Consider the following 20,564-nt stretch of genomic DNA (forward strand, 5'->3'; position numbering starts at 1 on the left):
ATTTGCAAACATTTCTAAAAACCTGTTTTCATTTTGTCATCATGGGGTATTGTGTGATGATTGAGGGAAAAAAACAATTTCATCCATTTTAGAATAAGGCTGTAACAAAATGTGGAAAAAGTCAAGGGGTCTGAATACTTTCCGAATGCGCTGTACCTCACAGTGAAAATTAATAATAGCCCACTGTTGATTGTGCAACTTGCCGACTCAACAAGAATTTGTAGAGCAACATATCTTCATTTCAAATGTCTGGTTTATATTATTTTATTAAAAAGGAAACAAAAAAACTCAAAAATGTACTAAAAGTATCAGCATAAATACATAACTTTACATTATTCGCAAGAGTTGAGTCTGAGTGTTTCTTTTAACAGACAGATCAAGTCAGTCAGCATTGTCTATCATGAGAGATATGAGTGCATCAAAGCAGTATTACAGGTAGAGCTCACTTAGATGGTGAGTCCGTAGAATGGACAAAGGCTCAAACGGACAAATACACTCTACCCATGGCACCTTTAATATACCACGTCGCCTCATCTCATCAGAAATGAATAGCGGTTGAACCACTGGAGGGGCTTGGATTGGGATTCATCACTAGAAATGGATAAGGCTCCTTGAACAGTCTCTGATCTGGGATCAGATGTCATTTTTCTAATTAATGGGAGTACAGATGTGACATTGGTACTGGATTAGTATGACAATCAAGCATTGAGTTAGTTAATATTGTGGGGGCTGTAAGAAGGGACCAGTTGAATGTCTATTGTCACGTTTGTTTGTGTGTGTGTCTCCACAGAGGGCCCATAGGAGTTGACTGTTAGCTGACTAGAAACAGTGGTGTTCCACAAAACCTTTCCTAATCTTGATTAAAAAATTTAACACTCTGGAATTTTGACTTGGGAGCACCTGTGCCAGTCAGATAATACATTAAATGTTACATTGTTACACCTTATCGTTGTTCCAAGTCCAGTGCGCTCAGGCTGTTACATTTGTATCATTTGAGGGGCTCGCATCACGAGCAGTCATTTTTATTATTTTACTTAGTCTGTGATAACCATTAGCACTTGTAAGTTTGATTAGGCTTAGCGAGAATAATTTATTTCTTAATACATGTCTCTAGGCTTAGCTATACCACAGCATCTTGCCATAAAACCAAACGGAGCTTGGCTTTGTGTCCGTGGTTGCACCTCTAGCACAGACCGTTCAAAACGAAATACCTATTTACCCAATACATACATTTTATTCTTTCTGGCGCAGATTTGCGGGACGCTCTTAAAGGGGTATACACAAATGAACCATCATGAGTAAGGAACTATGAAAATACTTAAAACAAACCCTATTTAATAAACATTTGTCACAGAAAATAGATGATATGCAATATAGATCAGATGGAGGTCATTACCACCAAATAAATTAATAGGGACATTTTTGGTGTGCCGCAGAATCTTATATCCCATCAAGGTGTGCCACGGTTCAAAAAGGTTGGCAACCACTGGACTAGAGGCTCTGTAGTAGCTTATTGGTGCTTCTCTCTACCAGGCGGGGGCAGTGTTGGCAAGTCGTCTCATGCGCCTGAAAGGAAAACACATTAAATAGGTTACTATGGGAAAGGGGGATACCTTGTCAGTTTTACAACTGAATGCATTCAACTGAAATGTGTCTTCCGCATTTAACCCAACCCCTCATGTGGCAGATGGGCTGGAATAAATACAACACAGTAGAAAACATTCTTAGATGGGAAATCTGATGATGTAGGACAGTAGTTTTCATACTTATCTGACCAAATACCCTATTGCAAATTATAACTAGTTTTGCACGGATCAGTTTTCAATTGTCTGAGTGGTGCAGACAAAAATAAATGTGTCTGATTTTGAGGAAAAACCTGAATCTTGTTGTCTCTTCCTGAACATTTAATTAGTCCACTGTTAATACTACAATCCCCAAAAAATGGTGCATGTCAGCAGTCAAGTGATCAAGTTAGAGAACAATACAGAGCAAAGTACTTTCTGTCCAGAGGAAAAAAACTGTCATGATAACGCGTGTTCCATCTTAAAATTTGACTGATGACATGCACAATTATTTGGGATTGTATTAACAGCGGAATAATGAACAAAATACTAAAAACCGTTTGAGCGTAGTATTCCTTTTCTACAACAGCGGACATAGAAATGAGGAGGAGACGAGGGGGCTAGTCGGAAAGTAAGGCTATCTCAATTGGTCTTTCTGTGATTCCTCGCATCCCATCTCCTCACACGTATTGGGGGAAAAGGTTGAGGGAAGATGGAGGAAAAATGGAAAGATGAATTGAGAAGAACTAGGTTTTGAATGCCAGGCTGTCTCTCTCTCACCTGGTGTTCCTGTCCTGGTCCCTGATCTTCTTCTCCATCTCTGCATCTGTCAGGGTCTCCAGCAGAGGGCACCATGTGTCAGCGTCGCCTGTGTTGCGGATGGCAATCTCCACCGTTGGCAGGGGGTTCTCACTGCAGAAAATGACATCAGAGCGACAGGAAATGAGACGCAAAACTAGGAAGAGAGCGCCCAGGATGGGACATGCTGCAGTCATGGTGTGTTGAAGAATTGGGAGAGCTAATAAGAGGCATCTTGGAGGAGAAAAACAACATGGCCGCCCTTGTCACTCTTGTGAGTTAGTGCCATTTTGATGAGGAATAGATATACCCTTGATCCAAACAGACAAAAACATGACTTATTCAAACTTTTAAAAAAGGTTTTGGGAAATTTAGTATTTAAATTGCGTGACGATCATGTATTTTTTTTTTTTTTAACGAAGATGCCATCTTGATAAGTAAAGCACAGATTCACCACTAGCACACTTAGCCAAAGCAATGAAAACAGTCATACAGCATCCATCAATCAAACCCTGCTCGGCCCACTACGGCATTTTACATACCTGTAGTGAAAATACCTACATTTCTTTTTTTATAATCCCCACGGTATAAGGGATACTAAACTAACACATGCATTTTCAGTTTGACAAATGAAGAACTGGGAGAATAGATAAAGGCACCAGTGGAACCGTTTTGTCTGATACCTTCTGGATTTCTGATCCTCTCTCTGCATATTTACAACAATAAGCCACACAGTTTTCTGTGTTCTACTGAGCCATTTACTTTATGTTTGTATTCTTATCTTTTATTATTTCTTCTTGTTGTTGCATTGTCGAGAAAGAACCTGCAAGTAAGCATTTCATTGGACGGTGTATTCCATGTGTACCCTGTACATACAACTAATACAACTTGAACCTGTGTGTAGTGCAGTTTGTAGACCAACCAACAGTGATAACTATACTGGTCAAAAAAATAAAGGGAACACTTAAACAACACATCCTAGATCTGAATGAAAGAAATAATCTTATTAAATACTTTTTTCTTTACATAGTTGAATGTGCTGACAACAAAATCACACAAAAATAATCAATGGAAATCCAATTTATCAACCCATGGAGGTCTGGATTTGGAGTCACACTCAAAATTAAAGTGGAAAACCACACTACAGGCTGATCAAACTTTGATGTAATGTCCTTAAAACAAGTCAAAATGAGGCTCAGTAGTGTGTGTGACCTCCACGTGCCTGTATGACCTCCCTACAATGCCTGGGAATGCTCCTGGTGAGGTGGCGGATGGTCTCCTGAGGGATCTCCTCCCAGACCTGGACTAAAGCATCCGCCAACTCCTGGACAGTCTGTGGTGCAACGTGGCGTTGGTGGATGGAGCGAGACATGATGTCCCAGATGTGCTCAGTTGGATTCAGGACTGGGGAACAGGCGGGCCAGTCCATAGCATCAATGCCTTCCTCTTGCAAGAACTGCTGACACACTCCAGCCACATGAGGTCTAGCATTGTCTTGCATTAGGGGGAACCCAGGGCCAACCGCACCAGCATATGGTCTCACAAGGGGTCTGAGGGTCTCATCTCGGTACCTAATGGCAGTCAGGCTACCTCTGGCGAGCACATGGAGGGCTGTGCGGCCCCCCAAAGAAATGCCACCCCACACCATGACTGACCCACCGCCAAACCGGTCATGCTGGAGGATGTTGCGGGCAGCAGAACGTTCTCCACGGCGTCTCCAGACTCTGTCACGTCTGTCACGTGCTCAGTGTGAACCTGCTTTCATCTGTGAAGAGCACAGGGCGCCAGTGGCGAATTTGCCAATCTTGGTGTTCTCTGGCAAATGCCAAACGTCCTGCACGGTGTTGGGCTGTAAGCACAACCCCCACCTGTGGACGTCGGGCCCTCATACCACCCTCATGGAGTCTGTTTCTGACCGTTTGAGCAGAAACATGCACATTTGTGGCCTGCTGGAGGTCATTTTGCAGGGCTCTGGCAGTGCTTCTCCTGCTCCTCCTTGCACAAAGGCGGAGGTAGCGGTCCTGTTGCTGGGTTGTTGCCCTCCTACGGCCTCCTCCACGTCTCCTGATGTACTGGCCTGTCTCCTGGTAGCGCCTCCATGCTCTGGACACTATGCTGACAGACACAGCAAACCTTGCCACAGCTCGCATTGATGTGCCATCCTGGATGAGCTGCACTACCTGAGCCACTTGTGTGGGTTGTAGACTCCGTCTCATGCTACCACTAGAGTGAAAGCACTGCCAGCATTCAAAAGTGACCAAAACATCAGCCAGGAAGCATAGGAACTGAGAAGTGGTCTGTGGTCCCCACCTGCAGAACCACTCCTTTATTGGGGGTATCTTGCTAATTGCCTATAATTTCCACCTGTTGTCTGTTCCATTTGTACAACAGCATGTGAAATTTATTGTCAATCAGTGTTGCTTCCTAAGTGGACAGTTTGATTTCACAGAAGTGTGATTGACTTGGAGTTACATTGTGTTGTTTAAGTGTTCCCTTTATTTTTTTGAGCAGTGTACATAGTTTTCCCTGACTTGGCAGAAACAGAATATCATACAACTTCATAGGCTTTTTTATTCATAATACAAGTAAAAATGGTTTCCTTTGGGTGGACAAGCCCTGCAAAGTCAAGTCAACAGATGAGAGAGAGAGATAAAGTGTAAATGTACTCAGCTTCCCAAGGCAGATCATGTCAAGAGAACGTAGTTGGTGAGGGTTTAGCTTGGGGGAGAGGGGTAGTAGTTCAAGTAATTCAAAAGCATATTGACCTGAAATCAGCCCTATAAGAAGACAGACAAGTGGGGGAAGAGAGTAGAAAATATCATTAATTTGCAATACAAAACAAAAAGGCATGTTAGAAAAACTCTCCAGTCCTCATTTACACACAATCAATGACTTGAAATGATTCAAAAGCATTGGCATTAGGGTTGGCAATCGATTACTAATTTCTCCATTTGTTATTTCAGTTCATTTCATGAAATGTCCATTGGTGAAATGGAATCGACCACCACTGTTTGATAAGCAGGTGACACACAATGGAACAGCCCATATGAACAAAACATCACAAATTAACAGAGCCAAGCTAATGCGATGAGAAACCATGCAGGGCAGAGTGGGGGAGGAACAACACACAAACAAACAGGCTGTACTGTACAGTGGTTCCTCCTTTAAAAGTTGCGTCATACTGCGGCACACCTTGCGTGCGGCCGCAGCATTCTGTGGCATGTCATTTAAATTGTCAGCCATTTTTTCTGTTACTGCAAGTTATTTCTAGTTTGACCACCAGAGGGCATACTAGAGAAGCATTTAATAGTATTCATTTTTTGTAATAACATAGTATATGGGATTTATTTTAAGAAATGTTGATTAATTAATTAGATTAATATTATGGTGTTTCTATTCAGAGAAAAACGAAATCCTCAGGGTTTCCGTTAGGATGGAATGGAAAATATGGCGCTGTACAATGTGACAGTCGGGAGTAGGCTTCAGGATTGGAGGATGCTAAATGTTTTGCCTTCATTAGACAACTTTCTTCCAATATTTCTGTAAATCATTGATATTTATTCCCATAGTAATTCGTTACAGATCCATAACTAAAATCAACATCTGCATTTTGAAAGAGTATTTCTTCATCATTATTTTATTAACTAAATGTGTTTGTTTATTAGGCTACTGTGCAGTCTACAATACATACTGTAGCAAACATGGGAAAGTGCCTAATTCCTTACATAAGGGAGAGCAGGTCATGTCTGTACTACAGAATGCAGGGCACGCGGGGGACCGGTGTTATTTCATAGTTGTGATGTCTTCACTATTATTCTACAATGTAGAAAATAGTAAAAATAAAGACAAATCCTGGAATGAGTAGGTCTGGCCAAGCTTTTGACTGGTACTTGCTTAATTAATTTGATTAATAAATATTATGGTGTTTCTATTCCATAAAAAAAGAAAAACCCTCTGGGTTTCTGTTAGAATGGAACGGAAAATATGGCGCTGTACAAAGTGACGGTCGGCAACACAGTACTGGGCTATTTAGCTAAAGAATCCCTGTGTGCGGACGGGAGACCGGGGTTCAATCCCCCGACGGGGAGGAAGGAGTGGTCTTGTCTCAGAGCAGCACGAAACGGTACTAAAATAGCTGTAGGCTTTTGCTTCTAACTTCAATTGATAAAGTGTTTTTAGCCACAATCGGACCCAACCCCAGTTAATACATTTGGGCACAGTCGATAGCGTGCTGGACTTCAGACTAGAATGTTGAGGGTTCGAAACCTGCTCCCTGCTTGTTTCATTACATTATTATGCCGGTCTCAGAGCAAATAGCCTGGATTGTTACTCTCATCTCGTTCCTCGCTCTCTTCTACGCGTCATTCAGCACGCTTGTGGGTGTGCTGGCAGGATGTACTGTTTTTTATTCTGTATATATGAATTACAAAATCATGTTTCTAGTCTATTGCATAGTTACAATGTGTAATCATTACATACATGCAGACACAGCATCATTCAAATAATGGAGCTTGATACACCTGGTATTGGATGATTGAAAAAAAAAAAAAAACTTGCTAGTGATTTTCGTAAATTAACTTCATGACAAAAAAGTATGCACAATCGTTTGTCTCTACATTAACTAACATATTCCTCTCAATTGTAAATGTTTTGCTTAACTCGTAATGACGTTATAACTACTTACATTTGCTTCCCCCGTAATGTTTAGTCAGCCATCTTTGCTGAAGAAAGTCACCAGGGACGGGTGGCTCGCGTCAAATTCGTCATTGGCACCACTCGATATGATTGGTCATATAAAAACCTTGGGACTCAAATCCATAATGAGTGCTCTAACTCCCCCTTGTGGTGGTCTGGAGCAATGAACCCGTGACGCTGGGTACCTCTAAGTCCCGCTGTGTAAGCTCGCTACTTTTAAAGGAGGAACCACTGTATGTCTGTCTGTGTCACTGTCTGGGAGAAAATCTGTACAACGTTAAGACATTTCAATATGTAAAACGATCGCCTGGGGACGCTAAAGGGACCGTTTTAGTGTTTAGTTGGCTGGAAACTCCCTATGAATGAAGCTTTTGTTTTGGTGGAAAAACACATGGTACCCGTGCTTGTGAATAATGGATGAAGGCTAAAGGGTGTGTGTGTGTGTGTGTGTGTGTGTGTGTGTGTGTGTCTTTGAAATTAAAATCCTTAACAGATCCCAATTTGTGAGTCATTAGGCAGGCAGCCAACTTTTAAACCCCTTCCCACACACTCTTAAGACACCACACAACACATGCCTCAACCTGACCTCATGTTCATGTCACTGTGAGATATAGTTAATCTTACAAAACACATACAGTTGTAGTTGGAAGTTTACATACACTTAGGTTGGTGTCATTAAAACTTGTTTATCAACCACTCCACACATTTCTTGTTAACAAACTATAGTTTTGGCAAGTCGGTTAGGATATCTACTTTGTGCATGACACAAGTCATTTTTCCAACAATTCTTTACAGAGATTATTTCACTTATCATTCACTGTATCACAATTCCAGTGGGTCAGAAGTTTACATACACTAAGTTGACTGTGCCTTTAAACAGCTTGGAAAATTCCCCAAAATGATGCCATGGCTTTAGAACCTTCTGATAGGCTAATTGACATCATTTGAGTCAATTGGAGGTGTACCTGTGGATGTATTTATAAAAACATGTTTTCACTTTGTCATTATGGGGTATTGTGTGTAGATGAGTGAGCAAAAAATTAATTTAATCAATTTTGAATTCAGGCTGTAACAACAAAATGTGAAATAAGTCAAGGGGCATATTAAAATCCATCACATTGGGGGAACTAAATGTGTTCTGGCCTTATTCCAGCAAATATCCATGATACTGGCAACCTTACATCTTGAGTATTTAAAATATCTATTCTACAAAACAGTATGGGGAATGCTGCATTTAGGTTGAAAAATGTGTCGTGACAAAGACCTTCCGATCAAAGAGTTGCAAAATATGTGTGCGGGTATTTCTAACTCTCCAACTCTCCATTTTGTCATTACATTGGGCAATGCATAGGATGTTAAATGTCTAAACGAGCACGTGTGTGAACTGGGAAGGTTCTGTCTGGATCCATCAGTGTCATTAGGTGTGCTCTGTGTGTCCATATATGTGTATTTAGTGTTGTTTTTGTTTGTTTGTGTGTTTGTGTCTATGTTTGTGCAAATGCATATATTGCATTTATATACATGTTTTGAGCATCTGTGTTACCTGAAGGCGTACGTCCTCTGGTGCCAGCTGAGCTGGCCACGGATGCTGTAGGCAATGGTAGTAACAAACTCTCCTCCCAGGCCCAGCTCGGAGCACAGCATCAGGGCAAACGTCTCCGGAGAGTTCTCCCTCTCCGACATGTCCCACTCAAACTGGTCAACTAGGGAGATGTTCCCAACGTGGATGTTCAGCTGAGACACACACACACGTTTAAGAAATACAGTATGTATAGGAGTGATGTTATGACAAACCCTTGATTTTATTATTGAGATGCAGCCCTTGGCCTGTGCTCCTATTGCAGCAGTGAATTGTTTGTGTGTGACTGTGTATATGCCCACCTTGATGATGACCCTCTGGTCAGTCTGCTCGTCCAGGATGCTGTCTGTGGGGTAGGACTCTATCTGCTGGCGGATAGCTGAGGCGATGGCCGGGACAAAGGCCAGGGGGTTCAGGTCCAGGTCGTCACACAGGATCTCAGCAAACATCTCCGGGGTCATCAGCTTCTCTGGAAGGACGGGATAGGACGGTGAGAGGAGGCAAAGAGAGAATGAACAGGGGAGAATGTCAATGAGTGGCTTCCGATCCTCGTGTTCTTTCCTATAATCACCCTGATGTGAAAGAACAAGGCTGATGAGAGCAGGATTTTTCCTTAGTAGGCATCCATCACTTTGCTTCCATCTAACCAGTGTATTTTCAGATCAGTGCAGATGAAGCAGATGAGACTAGGATAGGAAAGAAGCCACTTTAGACTATTGAGATGTGGCTCAAAGTGCGGCTGTTGCTGTGAAGCGATTCTATAACCTTATAAGTAATCTTCAGAATAACATCCCAAACTAGAGTTTCTAACTCCAAAGCAGTCTTCCAGCCAAGGGGAATGGAGAGTGGAGTCGTACCATTCATGTTCCAGGTGAAGGCATCTCGGAGCTTCTGCCCGTCAATCTCCATGTCCAGACGAACGGGAACCAACACCTCAGCCTGAGACGCATTCTCGTGGATCACCGCCGGGTCGTGGTCGTCAAAGCTTCGCAGAGGGAAAAGGGGGAGAAGACATGGTATTAGATCATGCTACAACCTATGAAAAGTAGTAAATCATTTGTTTGTCTTCCCATCATTATTGGAGACATTTAAAGACACTTATCGTGAATACCAGGCTGTAACATCTATCCCTAATTTAGCTTCTACTCGTCTTCAGCTGGTCGTTGCTAACAAAAGATGAACCCAATAAGCGTCATTGTACACCGGTGGCCACCATTCGGAATGTATGATGAATTGATGTTTATCACATGGGAATTCTGTGTCTCTCTCTCTCTCATCAATCTATTAGCCTGGTGGTCCAGGCTGTTTTTACTTTAGCCAACTGCTTTCCGTGTTCATTAATTTGTTATGTCAACATGTGTTTGGCATGACAACGATAGAAGAGTTGGCTCCGCACATACAGAATGGGACCAGGTTGGTATCCTACACATTCTTAGTAAAGTATTTTTAGTTCTGTGTTAGACCCCAGGAAGATTAGCTGACGGCATGACCTCAGCTAATGGGCATCCTAATAGAATTCAAATTCAACAAACGGTAAATTCTATTGTCCTGCAAAATTGGGTATACAGTGAAAGATTCAGTCATCTGCCGCTCTATACGATATTTTCTGGACTAAATGTCCATCAACACTAGCATTCAGAGAGCAGCATACACAACATGCACTGTTCAACAGATCACATCTGCGCCAGAAAAGGGAGAGATGTTCACTAGCGAGGCCACACAATGGATCCTCTGCTAAAACCACAGCAAAAGGAGCAATGCTTTGAGCCAGACATGCTGACTTATGTGTTTTCAAGCTTTAAAAAAATTATAATAATAAAGAGATGTGATTTCTAGAATTGAGTGGGCCTTTTGGAGCATCATAGGCTATACAAGGTGAAAAGGCATCACGGTGCATTCACCCACAGTTTGCGTCGCTCTTTGTTCCTTCAAATAATTAAGTTGTTTAGGCCTACATTTTTCACAAGTCAAGGGTGTCTTATTCCTAAACTAACTTTTCCACCATTAGGTAGATAAACAAGATCCAAACATCATTTAGTATGTACTTTACTTTATTATCTCAACCGTAAATCATCTAGAGAGCTTAGTTACAAACACACACAGCAACTAAACAAAGATGCCATGAAAACAAGAGATAGAGACCGTGACTGTTGAAAACATGGCAACTGCGCTTAAAAGCCTCCATCTTTCAAGGTCAGCAAAAAGTGCCCGAGTAGGCAGATCTGTTTTGATATGTTCCAGCAACACAATTAAATGCTTTTGTTATCTAGACAAGTGGGCTGTGGGAAGGGGGAGAGAGGGAAGGATGTTCTCAGACGATCATGTCAGGGGACAGTGCTTGCTTTCTGGAAGACCACCAGAAAAACACTTGATGAATGAGCAACTCGACCTAATTTAAAAACCAGAGGAGGGAGTCCCAGTGACCCTGGACGACCTCTATCTCAAGTTGTATCTCCTGACCCTCAAATAGCTTGAGAGGGTGAAACAGACTGTGACTGAACCATTCCTTCATTTTTCCCACACTAAGGATCGCCATCATGCAGTCACTGATGAAAGACGTTATGACGAGCAGAGCTGAGATTCATCCGCTAACGTGGACATCTCAGGACTTTTCCAAAGGCTCATTTTCACAAGAGAAATGTAGCAAGTACCTCGAAGCGGTCAATGAGAAAAAGAGTACAAAGCCACTTTTGCACAAGTCATCAAAAGGGCCCTTCTAACCCAGCCTGAAAAGTGCAGAGATTATTCTCAATGTAGGTCTTTCTATAAATAAATGGGGCCAATGTGTCACATTGGGATCAAAACTTCAAAATGGTTTGAAACAAAAAATATATTTTTATGCAGTTCCAAATGTGTACTTAGAGGAATATATGCAAATTGGCCCATAAGTCCACTTACAACATCATAAGCCTAGGACTATACATCCTTTAAGCAGGGTTGATACAGACATTGGCAAGTCAAATTTAAGGACTTTCAGGGAGGGACTTTTTCAAGTACTTAATTGTAATTTTCAAGGACCTCAATGTTATACAATTGTGCGGCAGGTAGCCCAGCGGTTAAGAGCATTGGGCCAGTAACCGAAATCAGAATCCCCGAGCCGACGAGGTGTAATATCTGTTGATGTGCCCTTGAGCAAGGCACCTCACCATAATTGCTCCTGTAAGTCGCTCTGGATAAGAGCATCTGCTAAATGACTAAAATGTAAGGCTTAATATAGAACCCCTCCCCCTCCAAAAATATGCAAAGTGTATTTTTTTTTAAATAAAGGCAATTACCACTAAGAATAATGCATCTTTTAGGCTTTGCCAATGCACTGATTTTCAAATTATTATTATTCTTTTTTTTTAATCTGAGCATAATATGGACTTGCCTGACTAAATAAATTGGATGCATGCATGGTGATTTCTCTGTACACTGTGTGGCAAATGCAGGCTCACATAATAAAGCCATGAATAAAAGTAGCATTAACCTCAACATCTGTTTTAATAATGAGAAAGCGACCAAAAAACATATGAAAACATGAACTCATTACCTTGATGCTTTCTCTGTTAAATCTAACAATACACTGCTGTAAATCAAGTAGACTAAAACAGATCAACATCAATTCGCTAGGGATATTAGATCCCATGTGGATCCAGTCAGAACTGTCTTCACCGACGTACTGTAACAAATGAGACACCAACATATTCTGGACAATCCTCAACACCTTTTTTTCAGCACTTGTTTTATGAAATCTAGTAAAATGTCATAAAACAATTATGTCCAATACAGAAAGTAAAAACCACTAAATAAACTCCCATTCAATTCCTACCAAACCTACCATCATCTAATGACATCTAGGCAGTTTCTACAGCGATTTGTCTGGGAATAAAAGACCACAACACAAACACTTCCCTTTAGGACCCAGATACAAAGTACAAACGTATTCCCTTGATAAGACCAGCATGAATACAAACATATTCCATGATTTAAAAAAATAAAATAAAAAAAGGTAAATGAGCTGTGATGTGCCATCACAAGAGCTGGTACTCACTTGACTGTCATTCACAAAATTCCTTCCTGGATCAGATGATGTGTGAAATTATCACAGTGTAATTAAACAGCTCGACACCAAATGTGCATCAAACAAGTATTACAAAATTATTGAAGAACCACGTTAACGAAGTATCTATTTACAGTACCAGTCAAACGTTTGGACACACCTACTCATTCAAGGGTTTTTCTTTCTATTTACTATTTTCTACATTGTAGAATAATAGTGAAGACATAAAAACAACACATATGTAATCATGAAGTAAAAAAAAGTGTCAAACAAATCAAAATATATTTAATATTTGAAATTCTTCTACAGCATTCTGCAGTGATACGCAGCATTCTGCAGCGATACCATCTGGTTTGCTCTTAGTGGGACTGTCATTTGTTTTTCAACAGGACAATGACCCAACACACCTCCAGGCTGTGTAAGGGCTATTTGACCAAGAAGGAGAGTGATGGAGTGCTGCATCAAATTACTTGGCCTCCACAATCACCCAACCTCAACCCAATTGAGATGGTTTGGGATGAGTTGAGGACCGCAGAGTGAAGGAAAAGCAGCCAACAAGTGCGCAGCATATGTGGGAACTCCTTCAAGACTGTTGGATAAGCATTCCAGTTGAAGCTGGTTGAGAGAATGCCAAGAGTGTGTAAAGCTGTCATCAAGGCAAAGGGTGGCTACTTTGAAGAATCTCAAATATATTTAGATTTGTTTAACACTTTTGGTGTACTACATGATTCCATATGTGTTATTTCATAGTTTTGATGTGTTCACTATTATTATACTATGTAGAAAATAGTTCAAATAAAGAAAAACCCTGGAATGAGTAGGTGTGTCCAAACTTTTGACTGGCACTGTAGGTTAAGTTTCAAGGTAAGGTGACTTTCGGTTAGACGCATTCTATTTTGCAATTGCAACATTTTGGGCAGATGTGTGTGCCCATGAAAACCGTTTTCACCATGTAACACGAAATGTTACGTAGTTACACTGTATTTCTGAGATCTACACTAAACAAAAATATAAACGCAACATGCAACAATTTCTAAGATTTGACTGAGTTAGTATAAGGAAATCAGTCAATTGAAATTAATTCATTAGGTCTTAATCTATGGATTTCACAACTGGGAATACAGATATGCATCTGTTGGTCACAGATCCCGCAAAAAAAGGTAGGGGCATGGATTAGAAAACCAGTCAGTATCTTGTGTGACCACCATTTGCCTCATGCAGCATGGCATCTCCTTTGCATAGAGTTGATCAGGCTGTCGATTGTGGCCTGTTGCACCACTCCTCTTCAATACCTGTGCTGGATATTTTGGTAGGAACTGGAACACACTGTTGTAAACGTTGATCCAGAGCATCTCAAACATGCTTAATGGGTGACGTGTCTGGTGAATATGCAGGCCATGGAAGAACTGGGACATTTTCAGCTTCCAGGAATTGTGTACAGTCGTGGCCAAAAGTTGAGAATGAAACAAATATTAATTTTCACAAAGTCTGCTGGCTCAGTGTCTTTAGATATTTTTGTCAGATGTTACTATGGAAGTATAATTACAAGCATTTCATAAGTGTCAAAGGCTTTTATTGACAATTACATGAAGTTGATGCAAAGAGTCAATATTTACAGTGTTGACCCTTCTTTTTCAAGACCTCTGCAATCCACCCTGGCATGCTGTCAATTAACTTCTGGGCCACATCCTGACTGATGGCAGCCCATTCTTGCATAATCAATGCTTGGAGTTTGTCAGAATGTGGGTTTTTGTTTGTCCACCCGCCTCTTGAGGATTGACCACAAGTTCTCAATGGGATTAAGGTCTGGGGAGTTTCCTGGCCATGGACCCAAAATATAAATGTTTTGTTCCCCGAGCCACTTAGCTATCACTTTTGCCTTATGGCAAGGTGCTCCATCATGCTGGAAAAGGCATTGTTCGTCACCAAACTGTTCCTGGATGGTTGGGAGAAGTTTCTCTCTGAGGATGTGTTGGTACCATTCTTTATTCATGGCTGTGTTCTTAGGCAAAATTGTGAGTGAGCCCACTCCCTTGGCTGAGAAGCAACCCCAAACATGGTCTCAGGATGCTTTACTGTTGGTATGACACAAGACTGATGGTAGAGCTCACCTTGTCTTCTCCGGACAAGCTTTTTTCCGAATGCCCCAAACAATCGGAAAGGCGATTCATCAGAGAAATTGACTTTACCCCAGTTCTCAGCAGTCCAATCCCTGTACCTTTTGCAGAATATCAGTCTGTCCATGTTTTTCCTGGAGAGAAATGGCTTCTTTGCTGCAAATTGCCATCATACAAACTGATGCAGCAGACTTTGTGAAAATTAATATTTGTGTCATTCTCAAAACTTTTGGCCACGACTGTACAGATCCTTGCAACACAGGGCCGTGCATTATCATGCTCAAACATGGAGGATGAATTCCACAACAATGGGCCTCAGGATCTTCAGGATCACGGTATCTCTGTGCATTCAAATTGCCATCGATAAAATGCAATTGAGTTCGTTGTCCGTAGCTTATGCCTGCCCATACCATAACCCACGCTTCTCTGAGGTTTCTGACAGTTTGTGCAGAAATTATTTGGTTGTGCAAACCCACAGTTTCATCAGCTTTCCGGGTGGCTGGTCTCAGATCATCCCGCAGGTGAAGAAGCCGGGTGTGGAGGTCTGGCGTGGTTACACGGGCCCACAGCTCTGGTGGACATTCCTGCAGTCAACATGCCAATTGCACGCTCCCTCAAAACAGCTGTGACATTGTGTTGTGTGACAAAACTGCACGTTTTAGAATGGCCTTTTATTGTCCCCAGCACATGTGCAATAATCATTCTGTTCAATCAGCTTTTTGATATGCCACCCCTGTCAGTTGGATGGATTAACTTGGCAAAGGAGAAATGCTCACTAACAGGGATGTAAACAAATCTGTGCACAAAATTTGAGAGAAATAAGATTGTGCATATGGAACATTTCTGGGATCTTTTATTTTAGCTCATGAAACCAACACTTTACATGTTGAGTTTATATTTTTGTTCAGTATAGTTACAAAAAAATAAATGTACGATAGCTAGATTCAGGATTCTTGTTCAATGTCTAATTTAACTGATTAATGGTTTATATATGATATAACGACAACTTGCTTTACCATAAATGCAAGGACAGAAAAGTCACACGATTTTGGACAAATCCATCAAGACACCAACCATGAGAAAGTTAAACATAGGTTTTAAATCAACTTGTGAATTTTATGGAATACATCTATGTTCCCCCTTATATCTTAAGGTAATGACATGAAACAAATTGGCAGATTATTATCAATGACTTATCAACAACTGTAACAAGTTGTCCAGCATAGGAAATCCTCACTTGTACCCTAGTTTATAGAAAGACGCATGTGTATTGCTCCATGACGAAACGGCACAGGTCTATCTATATAAAATGGCACACACGCACTCAGTGTGTGTGTGTATCAATACAGACACAGCCACTGGCCAATGTGGGTTTGCTTTCCTCACCACAGGGGGAAGGTCCTCTTCTTGTCGCGGCCCATTCGGTTGCGATTGATGGTGGTGGAGCAGGGCACAGCATCCAGGTGGTGGGAGCTGTTGGGCAGCGTGGGGACCCACTGGCTGTTCCTCTTTGCCTTCTGCTCCCTGGGATGGACAGAGAAGTACTAGGGACTTTTGACATGTGGACATATGATGAACAAAACCCATTTGGCTTAGTTCACACTAAAAAGGCTCAACTCAAATACAGCACGTCATACGGTGACACTTTCTGTACTTTGAAAGTTTTATATCTTGAAAAAATGATGCTGATATTCAAAACATTTTGGGACTGTATCAACAGTGGACGAATGAAACAAATACCAAAATATAGTTTTTAAGTGGAATTTCTGTTTTGGCATCCATACTCCCGAAATTTGGTATGAATCATATTGTCATGCACTAGCAGCACTCGGTTCTTTCCTAATGCAGAAGACTATATGGTGAGATAAGAGGGAGGCATTACCTGAGGTACGCCGGTGGCTCTGTGCTTATGGAAACCGCTTTGTACTTCTCATCATTCCCCTCAAAGATCTCTTCACATTCGGACGCCTTCAGCAGAGTCACACTTGTGGCTAAAAGTTGTGTTGTGTTAATAATATCCTAGAGTGCTACTTGCTGCCTGGACTTATACATTTTTACATTTTAGTCATTTAGCAGACGCTCTTATCCAGAGCGACTTACAGTAGTGAATGCATACATTTCATAAATTTTTTCTCCGTACTGGTCCCTCGTGGGAATCGAACCCACAACCCTGGCGTTGCAAACACCATGCTCTACCAACTGAGCCACACGGGACCAAGTGGCTGTGTGAAAAACAATAAGACAGTTTTCATAAGATAATGTGTCTGACAAGAGTGTATCACTCACCGTGTGATGATGCTACAATCTTCTTCCTTTCCTCTACTGTGGCTAACCTCCTCCAGAGTGATGGGTACCTTTTATACAGAGAGCCCCTGAACATACGGAGGTAGTTTCCAACCTGAGAGCAAGGAAGATTTTTTTTTTTGCGTTAACAGAGTATAGGGCCCAGACAGTCCAGAAACAACCCCAAGACCCTACACTTCATGTAGCTCCCTGTTCACCTACCACTGCTTGGCCGTGCACGACTCCAACACCATCATCACGTTTGCTGACGACACGACGGTGGTAGGACTGATCACTGGTGACGATGAGACAGCCTACAGAAGGGTTTCCCAAACTAGGAGTCGCAACCCCATGAGGGGGTCACCTGACTTGAAAACGGGGTGAGGAGACAATTTTTGCACTTGGTTCATAGAACTTGGTTCATAGAACCGGGGTTACGTCAGAAACCTCCAATAGCCGTTAGATGTGGTTGTAATAAACAGACCGGTTTCTGTTTTCTTCCTACAAATGTGGCTCTATCTTTTGAAAGGTTTAAGCTACAAAGTATTATGACCCCATCACTGAAAGATACGACTCTCTGGAACACGTTATGTACATACTGTTTCCCTCTACTCTGCCCACAAGCCATTAGAACCGAGTGGACAAGACCAGGCACTAAATCAGACTGGTGGATAAAAATATCATCAACGATCATAAAACATTATTGCCTGAACATTATTCTGAACTTCTAAATACCTTTCCGATGCATGTTAGTCACTTCAAACCATACTGTCTTCAGATTGAAATATTGTAAAAAAATACAGTCAGACTGATTTGTAATAGACTGTCATAGCCCAAATTACAAAAGTAAATATTGGCCATTGATTACCCACATTTTTTCACATGGGTGGATGGGGGGGGTCACCCCAAAAAATGATATCAAAACAGGGTCGCAGGCCAAAAAAGTTTGGGAACCCTTGGCCTACAGGGAGGAAGTCAGTGACCTGGTCAACAACCTCTCCTTCAACCTCAGAAAGGCCAAGGAGCTTATCGCGGACAACAGGAAACAGGGGGCGAGCACGCCTCCATCCACATCGGGTTGAGAGCTTCAAGTTCCTCGGTGCCCAAATCACTTAGGTACTTATTAAAATGGTCCACACACAGTCATGAAGAAGGCGAGACCGCACCTCTTCCCCCCTCAGGAGGTTGAAAGGATTTGGCATGGGCCCTCAAAGAGTTCTACAGCTGCACCATTGAGAGCATAATTGACTGGCTGCATCATTGCTTGGTAATGGCAACTGCACCCCTTCAATCACATGGCAATACAGGGGGTGGTGTGGACAGCCTAGTAAATCACTGGAGCCGAGCTCCCTGCCATCAGGACCTTTTATTTTAGCACTGACTACGCACACTTAATTTGCTCACACACACAAACATAATATACGCTGCTGTCTGTTTCCTATAGCCTGATGCCTAGTCACCTTACCTCTGCACATGCCTACCTCTACCACGCCAGTATCCCTGCACAATGTAAATATGGTATTGGCACTGACTCTGTACAGCTTACTTACTTTCTCGTGTTCGTCCCTTTCATATTTGTCGTGTGTTTTTGTTAGAAACACCCAGCGCACAACTCCAGACCACACAGACACAACAATAACTGACTTGGCTAACGTTAGCTAGCAAGCCGTTTGTCCACATTGACATTGCATGGGCCAATAGTACGCTCACTTGATTTTGTGCTTATTACTACAATAGACAGCGTAGACGACACTCTAATTGCATGAGAGCGTGACGGTGCTGGAGAACTAGACAGACATGATTCATTCTGCATAGCGCGATGTTTTGCTAGCTATGAGATGTAGTTAGCTTTCATGACAAACAACAATGGCGCAGGCTGATGATGGCCAAAATGCTGTCTGCGCTGTATTGCTAGATAAATATTTCTCATACACACCTCTGATCCAACCATGTAGAAGTCTCCATCTTGCTCTAGCTGCAATTTAATCGGCTTCTGGCCAAAGGTTTTGCTTAACGCCATTTTTACAATAGCTAGCTAAGTAGCTAACAGTAACAAAGCTACACAACGCATGCTCAAACCGCCGAGTTCAAAAGTGTCACTTCTGTGCGCAAAACAGTGTAATACAATTTCAGACAAACGTTTTCTTACTGTATCATGTGTCACTTCTGTGGAGTGTTGTTGGTGGTCTAATAAAACATGTGCAGCTGAGCATTTGTTAAAGTGTCAGCTTACTCTTTGGGCGATTGTCAATTTGGGACAGTTTTGCTTATATCAATAATTCCTCCAATAATAATTGAATTTATTTGGATCAATATTCCTCATATTTCCCCCTCAAACTACCCCACCCCTTACATTTCTTCCCTGTCTACTGTACTCTTGCGAAAAGGTAAAAGGTAGGTCAGGTAAAATTCTCCTGAACAAATTCTAAGATTTTGGATTAGAAGTTTAATAGTCACATGTACAGGTTTGAAGGTGTAAATCTTAAATTCTGACCTCCAACAATGTAGGTCAACGTGAAATAAAAACAATACATGTACTAAAGAATAAAAATAAAATATATACGTAGTAACAATAACAGTGATACATATCCATTGGGATGGAGGCAGGGTAAATGTCTGTTGAGGGAGACAGGGGGAGGGTCAGGAGGGGGACATGGGAGATCAAATCAAATCAAATCAAATTGTATTAGTCACATGCGTCGAATACAACAGTGAAATGCTTACTTACAAGCCCTTAACCAACAAAGCAGTTTTAAGAAAATACCTACAAAAAAGTAAGAGATAAGCATAACAAATAATTAGACAACACAGTAAATAACAATAGTGGGGCTATATACAGGGGGTACCGTACAGAGTCAATGTGCGGGGGCACCGGTGTCAAGGTAATTGAGGTAATTATGTACGTAGGGGGATGGGGGGGTGCAATGCAAATAGTCTGTGTTGCCGTTTGATTAGCTGTTCAGGAGTCTCATGGCTTGGGGATAGAAGCTGTTTAGAAGACTCTTGGACCTAGACTTGGCGCTCCGGTACCGCTTGCCGTGTGGTAGCAGCAGGAACCGTGTCTATGACTAGGGTGGCTGGAGTCTTTGACAATTTTTAGGGCCTTCCTGTGACACCGCCTGGTATCGAGGTCCTGGATGGCAGGAAGCTTGGTGATGTACTGGGTCGTACGCATTACCTTCTGTAGTCCCTTGCCGTCGGAGGCCGAGCAGTTGCCATACCAGGCAGTGATGCAACCCGTCAGGATGCTCTCGAGGGTGCAGCTGTAAAAGCTTTTTAGGATCTGAGGACCCATGCCAAATCTTTTCAGTCTCCTGAGGGGGAATAGGTTTAGTCGTGCCCTCTTCACGACTGACTTGGTGTGCTTGGACCATGTTAGTTTGTTAGTGATGTGGATGCCAAGGATCTTGAAGCTCTCAACCTGCTCCACTACAGCCCCGTCGACAAGAATGGGGGCGTGCTCAGTCCTCCTTTTCTTGTAGTCCACA

The 20,564-nt window shown here is 42.0% G+C and overlaps 1 protein-coding gene across 3 annotated transcripts; it reads right to left on the minus strand.

The window, feature by feature from the left end:
- Positions 1 to 248: 248 nt before the first annotated feature.
- On the minus strand, positions 249 to 19,343 carry LOC106562830 (SWI/SNF-related matrix-associated actin-dependent regulator of chromatin subfamily B member 1). 3 transcript variants are annotated; one of them, XM_014127860.2, is made up of 10 exons: positions 19,226 to 19,343; positions 17,080 to 17,191; positions 16,676 to 16,784; positions 16,180 to 16,317; positions 9,492 to 9,619; positions 8,937 to 9,103; positions 8,599 to 8,789; positions 5,126 to 5,137; positions 2,343 to 2,474; positions 249 to 1,566 (listed from the first exon to the last, which is right to left on the minus strand). In XM_014127860.2, exons 2-10 carry the CDS (start codon positions 17,171 to 17,173, stop codon positions 1,527 to 1,529), a joined length of 1,011 nt encoding a protein of 336 aa, XP_013983335.2. In that variant the 5' UTR covers positions 17,174 to 17,191; positions 19,226 to 19,343; the 3' UTR covers positions 249 to 1,526. The 3 variants fall into 3 exon arrangements, with proteins under 3 accessions (XP_013983335.2, XP_013983333.2, XP_013983334.2); XM_014127858.2 differs by having other exon boundaries at positions 19,013 to 19,304; XM_014127859.2 differs by lacking the exon at positions 5,126 to 5,137 and having other exon boundaries at positions 19,013 to 19,305.
- Between the last annotated feature and the right edge of the window lie 1,221 nt (positions 19,344 to 20,564).

Source organism: Salmo salar, chromosome ssa11 (assembly GCF_905237065.1).
Source record: "Salmo salar chromosome ssa11, Ssal_v3.1, whole genome shotgun sequence".
Classification (NCBI taxonomy): domain Eukaryota; kingdom Metazoa; phylum Chordata; class Actinopteri; order Salmoniformes; family Salmonidae; genus Salmo; species Salmo salar.

Coding starts and splice junctions, on each gene's coding strand:
- LOC106562830 (XM_014127858.2), bottom strand. CDS start 19,096: ATGGCGTTAAGCAAAACCTTTGGCCAGAAGCCGATTAAATTGCAGCTA. Junction 17,192..19,012: donor TCTACATGGTTGGATCAGAG/GTGTGTATGAGA, acceptor CCTTGCTCTCAG/GTTGGAAACTACCTCCGTAT. Junction 16,318..16,675: donor GAGCCACCGGCGTACCTCAG/GTAATGCCTCCC, acceptor TGTCCATCCCAG/GGAGCAGAAGGCAAAGAGGA.